Consider the following 12,985-nt stretch of genomic DNA (forward strand, 5'->3'; position numbering starts at 1 on the left):
AGTATTGCATTGGAGGACTTAAGGATTTTTTTTTTATCACATTAAGTACAGATAATTAACTTTGTTTGAAATTTATTTATCTACAAGGTGTTTATAAGCAGTATCAGTATTAAAGTCTCTATAGCTATTTAATACATGTATATGGTAAAATTTAATGAGTCAGTGTCATTTTCCATATTAATTTTGCGACTGCTCCAATATATTTTGTTTTAATTTAGTGATAAAAAGTGCAGTGTTTGATAAAGAAAACAAAAATCAAAGAAATTAAAGCAAAATGAAAGAAAAATACGAAAAAAAAAGAGGAAATAACAGTGACACAGACATATTTCAAGTTAAACGTGTGGAATAATGTGAATGGAAATTAGGAAATAGTAAAAATGGCAACATCTGAGGATTTATTGAATAAACTTTTTGTAAGCCCGCTTGACTCAATAGGGCGTAAGTTGCGGAGTGGTAGACGACGTCACACGACAGATGTTGTGCCTGGTTTATCATTCAGGTCTGCCAAAAACGAGCAGAGTCATCCAGTTTTACCGAAGTCACGGCACACGTCGGTTGATTTCGGTAGCTCTGTTATACCGGTAGAGGTGGTACATGACACTGAGGTATGTATCCATTTTTCAATTTAATTATTATTAGTTAATTATGATTATAACCATGGTCAGCCATATAAGATGATCAACCCAGCCATGATTGACCATGTTATAACCATGGATCACTTTAACCCAGACATGATTGACCATGTTTTTACCATGGATCACTATTACTCAACCAAGTGATTGACCAAGTTTTCACTATGGCTGTTATCTCACATATGGAATCCCCTTACTTGTAATATATTTTATTTTACTTCAAGTTAATTATTCATTTGCTAAGTCAATAAATTTATGATATCTTATTTATCTGAATGTTATCCATGTTCATATATATTTCTGCCTGATAACTTACTAAGAAATTTTTTTATACGATTCATATTTTACTGGAATTTTGTGTCACACATTTTGTGACTTGTTATATTGCTATGTTAATTAATAAATCAGCCATTTTGTTCCTGCTTTAAATGATATTTAGTCATGGTTGACCATAGTAAGAAACATTGTCTATATTCCAATACCATGGTTATTGGTTAACCATGCTTAGCAAGGTTAACCATGGTTGAAATTTAGCAAGACCATGATTGTTCATGGTATCATGTCATTGCACGGATAATTACCATTATTCTATTTACCATGTTCTTACATGGTTGTCTGCTGTGCCTGGCCATATTATAACCATGGAAATCAGGAAATCAAACTGTGGTAAAACCATGGTGCATATTTTGTCTGGGTCTGAACTCAGAAGTTAATAATGTTTTGATAATTGTCATGTTACATGATGGTAATAGGAGATTCATGCCTGGAATGAATAATTGATGATCCTAGCCTAGTGTGTAATCTCCCTAACCTCTTCTAACAGGGTTTACCATTGATGTGCTATCACAATTCAGTAATTATTTCCTGATAAATTACGCTAGTAATGTTGTTGTTGTTAGAATTATTGAATAGTCAGTAAAGACGGCTGTATAAATTCTTTTTGTTGTGAAGACACTGATTTTACTGGTATTACATTATGCAGTATGTTACAGAAGAAGTTGGTTAATTGAAAATCAAAATGGAAAATGTATGAAAAAACAAGTGACAAAATAAAAAAAATATACATGTAATATTGTTTCTTGTCATGTGTATATTCATTCTAAGTAACACAAGCTATTTACTGTATACCATTATTAAAATGTAATGTGTACCGTGGGTTCCAACGATGTCGTAAATTGCATTTATTTCGATGCTTTTTATTTTGTCAGTCAAGACTTTTACTTGTAAAGAAGCCACAATTACATGAGTAATTGAAGTGATAAGGTTGGTTGTATATTTCAGCCTCTGGTCTTAATATCATAATGCTCTCCATCACCATAATGCTTGGATAAGGCGTCCATCTTGTTTGCATCATGGATACCTCAAAATATTACTGCCTTAAAGCAGCTTGCCATAGGATTCATGCTAATTTTTATGAAAATTTTGAAAATGTATATAAAAGTAAAATATTGTGAAGTGAACAAAGCAAGTAATTTACACAATGCAAACGGCACTTACAATCCATGTAAATTACCAAAAAGAGGTTAAAATATGCATACAAAAAATAACCCATACTGCATTTGTCACGCAGTAGAAATATAGTGATAAATACTGTAAAATCAGTCATTATCTGCTCATATCATATTTCTTGAATCTTGAATCTTTTTACTTTCCTTAAAATCTTAGTACATTTTTCCCAAGTTTGATTTTCTTGAAATATTTTGACTCATCTGGAGGCATTCAGCTTTTAGTTAGGACCTGAGGAATGAAAATTTTCAGTATGATCGATAATATAAAAACCCGATGATTTAAGACTTCATCAATATTGACAAACTCACTAGGCCAATATTGTATTTTATGATTCTGTATAAATTAGTTTATAGTTTGTTCTAATTTTGAGAATTGAAATTTAAAGATATTATGAGCTGTATGAGTGAAAGATTTATAACTTATTTGACAGCTTGGTTTCTTGATCAATGAAACAAAAATCATTTCTCAGGAAATTTGCCTTCAGTAATAAGATTTCAGATTTATTTTATTTTATATATTATGATATGTTTTGCAAGTGCAATACAGTACTTAATGTGCATGAAAACTAGATATTCTTTTAATACAATAGCATGACTGAGATACATATCTAACTGGTGAGAGGTTTTAGTAAATAGTGTGTATGTACCGGTATGTATGAAGGGAGGTAACTGTGTTAATAATGCCATTAACTTATAGTTTGAGTTTTCCCCCTTTGTTGCTCTGAATTTACGCTTAGATTATTTTTGTTTAATAATGTTCTAAATTTAAGACACGATTTGATATAATCGTTTAAAAATTTGATGGTGTTGAAGTGTGTAAAGCTGTATATCTGCTGTAAAAATTATTGTTTGAATTTAAAAAAAAGAATACTTCTTAAATGAATATGCAATTATATTGCCATAAAAGCGAATGGATTTTGTATGAAATCATTGCTAAACAACAATATATTTTGTTCCAGAACATTTTGTTCTGTTTACATAACAGATGCATATTATATTACAACTTTTTTCGAAAATCCACCATAAGTTTATGGAAATTTAACTATATGATTTTACTGCTGATAAATTTTATACAAATATTTTGTAAGATATACCTTTTAAAGAGATTATTTCTATCACTTTCAAAGATGTTAATTTACAGTGAATTTTTAGCTCACCTGAGCATCGATGATTGTCTGTTGTCCGTTGTCCGTCCACATTTAGTTCGTTAACACTCTAGCAGTCGCATTTATTCCTCAATCATCATGAAACTTTGTCAGAATATCTGTCTCAATAATATCTCGGATGAGTTCGATCATGGGTGACCTCCGATGAAAAACTAGGTCACAGGAGCTAAAAATAGAAAAAGCTTGTTAACACTCTAGTGGCTGCAGTTTTGATCCAAATATTCTGGAAATTTGTCAGGAAGGTTTTTTTGATGATTTCTAGGTCAAGTTCGAAGATGGGTCATGTCCGGTCAAAAACTAGGTCACAGGAGCTAAAAAAGGAAAAAGCTTGTTAACACTCTAGTGGCTGCAGTTTTCATCCAAATATTCTGGAAATTTGTCAGAAATGTTGTTTTGATGATTTCTAGGTCAAGTTTGAATATGGGTCATCTTCGGTCAAAAACTAGGTCACAGGAGCTAAAAATAGAAAAAGCTTATTTACACTCTAGTGGCTGCAGTTTTCATCCAAATATTCTGGAAATTAGTCAGGAAGGTTGTTTTGATGATTTCTAGGTCAAGTTTGAAGATGGGTCATCTCCGGTCAAAAACTAGGTCACAGGAGCTAAAAATAGAAAAAGCTTGTTAACACTCTAGTGGATTCAAATATTCTGGAAATTTGTCATGAAGATTGTTTTGATGATTTCTAGGTCAAGTTCGAAGATGGGTCATCTTCGGTCAAAAACTAGGTCACAGAAGCTAAAGTAGAAAAAGCTTGTTAACACTCTAGTGGCTTCAGTTTTGAACCAAATATTCTGGAAATTTGTAAGGAATGTTGTTTTGATGATTTCTAGGTCAAGTTTGAAGATTGGTCATGTCCGGTCAAAAACTAGGTCACAGGAGCTAAAAATGGAAACATCTTTTTAACACTCTAGTGGCTGCAGTTTTGATCCAAATTACCTGGAAATTCGTCAGGAAGGTTGTTTTGATGATTTCCAAGTCAAGTTTGAATATAGGTCGCTCCGGTCAAAAATTAGGTCACATTGCCCAAATATAAAAAAAACCTTTTTAACACACTAGAGGTCACATGTTTGACTCAGTTGTCATCAAACTTGGCCAGGATGGGTCATCATGGCCCTCTTGTTCTGCTTTTTCCAGCTAAAATTTCCTAGTTATTACTTTTCCTTTACATTTTGTGGTGCTGTGGCTATTCCCACACATAATATTGTCAATGAATACATTTTACCAAAAAAGAAAACATTGATTTTAATACATTTTGTCAAAACTATGCATTAATTTGTAGAAAATACAACTATATTTTCATCTAATCACATTTGTTGTGTATATTAATTCCCATGGGAACGTGGTGAAAACTAGGTTTCTGCAAAAACAACATAAAACAACATAAAACATGTCTGTTTTTGCAGTATTGTAAGCATTAAAGCATATTTCCAGGGAAATTATTATTAATACAAGTTTTCTAGTGTGGCCCAAACATTCTGACATGATCAATAATTGTTTATTTATCTGGAGCAGAACAAAGTTTTAGGATGTAAGATTCTTTGTGATTATGTTTCTATTGTTTTTTCCCATACAGTACTTAGAGTATTGGTATATAATAAAGAATAAGAATAAAATTCTTAAAAATTTACCTTTAGTCAAGGTAAAAAACAAAAGGCGTGTTATTATAAATTGATGAATAAATGAAAAAAAAAGTGGATCAAAAGTACTTTTAGTTTTTACTGAAAGCTTTAAAATACCATTATTAAAATGAACACGTACTGTCTTTGAGTTACATTCTGTACAAACATAAGCATAATAACCCCTAACCTGCTAAATATCTTAAATGGACTGCAATTTTCATATAATATTGTTATTTCATTGCCTCCAAGGAATCACCCCTTCTCCAGATTCTTGTCCTGTTCTTGCAATCTGGACAAAGCCTTCCAACACTAAGGGAAAAATTAAAAAATAAAGTACTGACTTCTCTATTGGCCAGTGAAGATTATTATACAAACTGAGTCAGATTCTCAATTAAATTTAACTCCATCGGAGTTTCACAAAATTAATACAAAGGAGATATTTGTTTGTTTTAAGTGAATAAACTGTTATATTTCAGCTTTTTTTGCATATTATGACCTCTTCTTTTTTGTAATTTACATGGATTGTTAAGTGTCATAAGCAATGTGTAAATTACTTTCTTTTATTGTTCACTTCAAAACATTTTGTTTTAAATACATTTTCATGAATCTGGAGGCATGCTCCCTCAAATAGCATATTCATGAACAAAAATAAAAAAATACAAAATTATTTAATGCCTAATATGTAAAAAGTCTGGATTTTTAATTCTTGTCATTGAAGTGCATGTAAAGAACATGTTGTCATTTATTCAAGATTATAGTCATCATTGTGGTGTATGTTACTCCTATTTTAGTGGAGTTGTGTTGTGGTAAACTGAATTTCATGGATAAAACTTGGTTAATTTGAATTCACTGATTAGCATGAAATAATTAAAGGCTCAGAATTTTATATAAATCTGTAGATATATATGATAATTTTTCCCAATTTTGAAAGTTGTAAACATAGTATTAGTAATGTACAGTTGCAAGCTTTGGTGGACTAAAATATTATTAATAGCTAAGGAAATGCTCTCTTGTCAAAATATTTAATTTTGTCTTGTTTACACTAGGGACTTGTTTATCATGATTTATCAATGATGTTTGTTTGTTAGTTTAACTATATCATTTTATATGTAAATTATAGTAATTAATAAAACTATTTTATTGCTTTTTAAAATAGGCTGTTTTAAGTTTAGTGTAGACCATGATCAGATGGCATAGATGTGTCAGCTGATCTTGGTCGGCACAGTGTTTAGCATTGGTAAATAAAGGTTATAAAAGATAAATGAGCCGAGTCACGACAAAACCAACATAGTACGTTTGCGACAAGCATGGATCCAGACCAGCCTGCGCATCCACGCAGTCTGATCAGGATCCATGCTGTTCCCTGTCAGTTTCTCAACTTGTAATAGAGTTGGTAAGCGAACAGTATGGATCCTGATCAGACTGGTCTGGATCCATGCTGGTCGCAAACACACTACGTTGGTTTTGTCGTGACGTGGCTCAGATTAGTTAAATTCATATTGGCAGGCTCAGTTGTGACCACTGTGATGCTACAGGATAAACAAAGGCCTCAATCAAATGTATTAATTAAAGATTATGTATATTATAGAAGTGAAATGAAAAAACCTACATTAATAGTTAAATATATTGGCCTGTATTATGATGACATATAGGTACTTTAATGTTGAATGTATACATCTATATAAATGACAGCAAGGATGTATTAGATATAAATTGTAATTAAATCTTATAAATGAAAGCCATGGGCAATTAATTACTGTGTTTAAGAAGGATATACAAAATTAAATACATAATGTGAGCAAAAGCGTGTAAAAAGAACAACCTCTGTGCTACAAATACAAATAACATTATGTATTTTATGTTGTAATAAGTGTGAAATACTGGATTTAAATGTGAAGAAAATTTTAATTTATCAAAGAGAAGAATTTAGAGAAAAAATAGGAAATTCTATAATATGCTGTTTGGAAACTACATGTATTTTGTAACTAATTCAGATAATATTTTGATTAGTTGATGATGAAGACTGCCTGAACGATAAAATTGTTCTTTAGGTTGATCTTAGCTTTGCTGAAGTATTTCTAGAATTCTGGTTTTGTTAAAAAACAATGGGATTATAATTACATGGTTGCACTTCTATACCATGGTAGTCTGAATAACTCAAAAGATTACATAGCTAGAGGCAATAATGACTTGTAATTAAAATGTTATAATGCCACCAGAATATAATGTATAAAGCCTGTCTGGCCAGTATGCACGCCAGAGTTGTCTGAGCTTAGTAATAATAGCTTAGTTTAATAATGAAATTGTTCAAATTAGTATCGAAATAAGATCATTTTAAGACAATATTGTCTGAAAACATAGAAATAAACAAATATGTTAAAAACTTTTGTACAGAACCTTCATAAGCTTGGTAGTAGTAAAATAATCATATTGTGTCACCACTCTGTGTCATGGGATTGAGTGCCACAACTGTGTGTTTGAGTGTCAATGTTCATGTGTCAAAACTGGGTTTCAGTGTCTCCACTGTGGGTTTGAGTGTCATCATTGGGTTTGAGTGTCACCACTGGGTTACAACTATGGGTTTGAGAAAATCACAACTGTGGGTTTAATTTTAACAGTTTGAGTGTTACTACTGTGAGTTTGAGTGTCACCACTGTGAGTTTGAGTGTCACCACTGTGGGTTTGAGTGTTACAACTGTGGATTTGAGAATCACAAAATTTTAATGTGGGTTTAAGTGTAACAGTTCAAGTGACATCACTGTGGGTTTTAGTGTCATCACAGTGGGTTTGAGTGTCATCACTGCGGATTTTAGTGTCATCACAGTGGGTTTGTGTCATCACTGTGGGTTTTAGTGTCACTACTGTGGTTTAGTCAGTATCATCACTATGGGTTTGAGTTTCTTATTTTGAGTGTCACCACTGTTGGTTTGAGTGTCACCACTTTAGGTTTGTGTGTCACCACTTATGGTTGGAATCTTGCTGTCTTTCATATGTGTAAGTTACCCTGAAGTAGCTATAGTCTTAAAGGTCCTTGTCTGAAAAGATTTTGCTCTAGCAATCCATGTAGGCCAGTCACCATAATCGTGGCCTGTATAGAATTATGTGGTGTGACTGAATATTCATGATTTAAGGATAGTATAATCATGATATGATATTAAGCCTGAAGTATAATGCCATAAGCTTAATATTTACGTTGGTGGTAAATAAGTAAGTCTAGATACTGCATTATGATTATGAGTAAAAAGGTTAAACTTTTTAATTTCTTTTGATCTTTCATATGTAAATGTATATTTGTTGTTAAAATGATCAAAGGATTTGAGATAGTCCTAGTCTGCGTCTCTTGATGAAGTACTAGTATGTTGTGTTAGATTTTGTATTCTGCAGCTGATATAAGATAATATAGAAATTGAGATATTCTGATTAGTTTACATCTTATTTCTTCTAATGATATACAAAGTGGTTTTTCTTACAGATATTCACTGAAAGATATTCACCTACAGAGCAAATAGTAATGAGATTGAATGAAAAAGGATATTCCTTGTAAAGGGAAGTAACTACAGCAAGTCACTGTTTAGTCAAGTTTGTCTGTATTGTCTCCCTTTGATTACAAAATATCACTTGATTCAAACTAAGTCAAAGAGATGAACCAAGAGAATTACAATTATTGTTGTTGAAAGGCCAATTTAACTGAAGATATTTGAATATATAATTTTAGTTGACTAAAAACAAGTTTTTATACCTTAGCCATCGAAAATGTTTGATCTATATTTAGATTTAAACCTGGAGTCATTTTGAAATAAGGATAAGTTTATACAAATTTATTTTAGTTTGATTGCGTTAGAAGCTATAAGCTTATTGAAACACAGTCAAATTCATTTCTGGAACCAAGCAGTGCTAAGCAATGAATGTAAAGTTTCTTACTCAAGGAAACGGCAGCTTGCCCCTGACAGGGTTTGAACCTTTGCTGTCAGCAATCCTTGATTAAATAATGAATTAAGTGTCTATCTTGTTAGAATGGATCCTAATCTATCCCTGCATTTCTCTATTTCTGTGGAGGAAGATATATAGTGTTGATTCATATTATATTTCAACAAGTCTTTGACCTAACTATATACATCAGAGGCTTTACTGTCTGTGAGGGTGACAGATATTGAGTGATTCCCCCAGATGAAACAGGCATTCACAGGAAGTGATCTAATGAAACAGTGGTGAAACTATGTGTCTACAAGAGATATGATTTTCTTGTCTTGCCTATATACTAACTGTCTCTTTTTATCAAACTGATATAACAATATTTTCGATATTTTCTTAATGTCATTAAAAATAAAGTCAGCATTCATAAACCACAATTGGCCAAAGAGGCCTGTCATCTTCTTCTTCTTCCAGTACTGACTGCTGTACATATTCCTCTCTCTGGGGCATTCAGGTACAGAAAACAGTATGGAAAGGCAAACATGTTTGTTACAGTGACAATTCTAAACAAATTAATGGTTGGTTTGAATTATTGATTTGAGAAAGGCACATTTATTGATTGGTTTGCAAAGTAGCCTATCCACTGTGAAATTAGATGTTTGCTTATAATTAATTAGTTACAAAATTTATTGATATGATTCCAGAAAAAAAGTATAGGTGTAGGAATTGTTGTAAATTACTCAAGCACTTTGTCCATGGCAGGGAATTGTTATAATGTCTTATTTGGTAAATGAGAATATTAACTCTTTAACCGCTTTAAACTTCTTAAATGAACTTGTTCTTTTTTCCAATTTTCTGGAATTCAGTCCAATATCAATATTTGGGATATGAAGATAGTCAGTCAGTATTAAGAGCCAATACTGGTGGCAAAGCTGTTAAGGGTTAAGGTGGAGGAACAGACTGTAGAATTTCTTTAGTTCAGGTTAAAGTAGTATGCTCAGGTATTGATTGGTATGAGCTAGAACCCTTGCCCTGAAAAATTCAATTATAACAATCATATTTTAAATTTTATGAGCTATACTTTATTGTGCCCCCGCTATAGGGGAGGGGGCATTTAGATTTACCCTTGTCTGTCCGTCTGTCCATCCTTCCGTCCATCCGTTCTCTTTTTGTCTCTTTTTGTGTCGCACATAGCTCAAAAGTAATTGACCTAGAGTCATGAAACCTTACAAGAATGTTGATCAGCATGTGAAGTTGACCTAGAGACATAAGATTGACAAATTGGTGGAGTGTTGGGGCACCCGTGTCCTATGGACACATTTCTAGTTGATTCAAAGGATTTAGATATCAAAACTATTAGTTGAAAGAGTGTCTCTTAAATCTGCATGATCATGGTTTTGCACTGTCTTTTCATATGAACAGCCCCTAATAAGTCAAATTCGTATAAATTAGGCAAGTAATTATTGACTCTTTAGCATATTTCAAGGGTACAATTATGACCAAACTGTTTTGACAAGTTCAATCAATATAACAGAATTGATCTTAATTATGATACTGGAAAAGGGGAAATACAATTTTCATGGTGAAATTCTGTTAAGTGATTGATTTATGTTTTGCTGGGAGAATTCAGGCAAGTTTTTACCATAAACTGTGATTATTGGATCCCGGAAATTTCGTTGGTCGGGAATCTTTCTTTTTTTAAAAATAAAATACTGATAGATTAAGTTTTAATGCCAAAAAAATATTGTCATGTAAAAAGTGATTAAGTTTTCATAATTATTGTAAAATTATTGACAGTTTCAAAGAGAATTGTCATGTTTTTTTTGCGTGGATGAATGAAAAAAAAAATGAAGTCTCTTTTATTAGGAAATTTTCAAAGTAAAAATTGCGCTGTGAATTTTCTTAAACTTGCCTGGTTAAAGAGAATCATAATTGAAACAAATTGTCATGAAGAAAAAAAAAATTCAAAATCACCATGAAATTTCAGGATAAGAGTTCTGTAAAAACTGACTCTTCAGAACAAATACTATATAATAAGTAAGACAAAGTTCAAGGACAATGTCCTCAAATTCTGACTGTCCCTTCCAAATAGAATTATGATTGATGGAAACATAACCATGATAGTTATGGGGATAATTTCCGATCATTGGCACAGCTATGATATATTTTTGGTGAAGTATTGGACAAGTTGAAGATTTCCTATAGCATGTTAGGTCTAAGCTTATTCTGTTTTGCTTATGGGATACAAAAATGGATATATCTGTACTGTAGGGATGTGTTTTTGTATTTCTGTGGAGTTCAAATTATATTGGGATTTTCGTTTTAGTCTATTTGGCAGGATAATATATAAACAAGGAAGTTTGTTGTCTGTGAAGATCATACAAGTGTTGTATGTTTCCATGTGTCTGGTAAAGAGAATAACTCTTAAATATGCAACAATCAATATTTTTGTGTTTTGATTTTAGGTTTCTTCTCTTATCATAAATGATGTACTTAATTCTGAGAAGTTTATCACCAGTGCTCTTGATAGGCATTGTTTTAAGATATGATTATGATTATTGATAATTACCATACCTTGATGCTACACAGTGTATGATATCATATTTGGTGATGACTATTTACCAGTGACCAACAATTACAGGGTACTTATATTTCACTAGGTAGTCATGAAAAGGTTTACAAAATTTTCTTTGCTGATAATAATTGTAGTTATTGGCAGGTATGCTTATTTTGATGATGATGCCATGTTGATGTCAGGCGTGCATGTTTTGCTTTCAATTGTCTTCAGTAGCAACATGCAATGTTCACTATGATGATAGGTTTAGGTAGTTGTTATTTGGTAGATGTTTCTGTGCGCTTAATTCTCCTGTTAAATTCGATGTTCAATGTTTATATTGGTTGACGCCAGTCAATCGCTGGTGCACAATGTTTGTATTTAAATTGTTTAAAACTTAGACATCAGATAACACTGGCAAGTAATTTGGAGATATATTAATGTATGTTTTAAGTAGTTCATTGTGATAATTAGGCAGACTTGTTAAGCTTGTTGACATTCGGTTGTGTCTTGGGCTGTTTTCTAAGATTTGCCATGGTGATCTTTGTTCTTTTTTTTCAATTGCCCCTCATGGAATGATGTGATATAACATTCATGTGAGGAAGTATAGATCCAGCTTACTCAATCTTTGCAATGCTTGCTAAAGCCTGAATTGCTCAGTTAGCAGAACCATTAAAAGGTATTCTTAGGGTGCCAGGTCCGATGTAGAGCAAGCTTTACATTTAAAGTTGCACTCATTTTCATGTGACTTAGACTAAAAAGTGAAAAATTTGAATATCAGTATTTCTTGGTTTCTTAGAATAGGTTTAATCAGCTTTCATTAAATTTTATTTCACATTATTGCAGTTTCAGGCTTTTAAGATTCATTGGTATATAGACATTTTGTGTTTATTTAGGAACCAAAATCTGACAAAAATAATATAGCAGCAGACATTATTTATATGTGAATTATCCATTAAATCTGATATGCATCTGCTATTTAACTGTGATAATTAGATGTTAATTTATTGCTAAGTGGTCTTCAAGTGAGAGGTAGTTTCAAAATGGAATTGTAATTATAGACTGACAGCATAACTTATTTGATGATAATTGTTATAATGCCAATAGAAAATTGCTTCTTGCCAGCAAATTTGACAATTGATTGACTGGTCTTGTCTGTAAGTGGACAAATATAGGAAATTTCTATAATACTTCATGTTTGTTTAATCATGATGTTTATTTAATTTATATACACAACTACTGTCAATTTATGAAGTTATTTCATAATAATGTCAAATTTAGGAAGTTTGCTGTTTATAAATTCACTTTGCTATGACTTAAGTTTCCCTGCAATTGACTAGTTTCCCTGAGTGCAATGACCTTTTAGTTTCCCTGCAATTGACTTTAGTTTCCGTGCAATTGACCTTTTAGGTTTCCTGCAATTGACTTTAGCAATGACAGTCTTTGTTGTAGGTTTAACTTGCTTCCTGCTTATGGTTTTTGTATTTTTAACTTTGTTTAAATTAGAAAAAATTTAATGTAGGTTTAAGATGGTTTATAAATAAAAAGACTGTCTTTAAAATTTCTTTGGTAAAAAAAAATGGGTGATGAAAAT

At 31.9% G+C, this 12,985-nt stretch overlaps 1 protein-coding gene across 4 annotated transcripts in view; it reads left to right on the forward strand.

The window, feature by feature from the left end:
- LOC132733523 (multiple C2 and transmembrane domain-containing protein 1-like) overlaps positions 1–12,985 on the forward strand; it is a 129,547-nt gene that overhangs the window by 71,418 nt on the left and 45,144 nt on the right. Inside the window, exon 1 of one of the 4 annotated variants that reach the window (XM_060720183.1) lies at positions 223–605. The exons of the other annotated variants lie outside the window; for them this stretch is intronic. Coding sequence (XP_060576166.1) covers positions 378–605 — 228 coding nt within the window. The 5' untranslated portion in view covers positions 223–377. Of the gene's footprint in view, positions 1–222; positions 606–12,985 lie in introns of those variants that run through there. 4 annotated transcript variants of the gene reach the window in all.

The sequence above is a fragment of the Ruditapes philippinarum genome, unplaced genomic scaffold (assembly GCF_026571515.1).
Source record: "Ruditapes philippinarum isolate M1 unplaced genomic scaffold, ASM2657151v2 ctg1234_1_1_1_1, whole genome shotgun sequence".
NCBI lineage: Eukaryota > Metazoa > Mollusca > Bivalvia > Venerida > Veneridae > Ruditapes > Ruditapes philippinarum.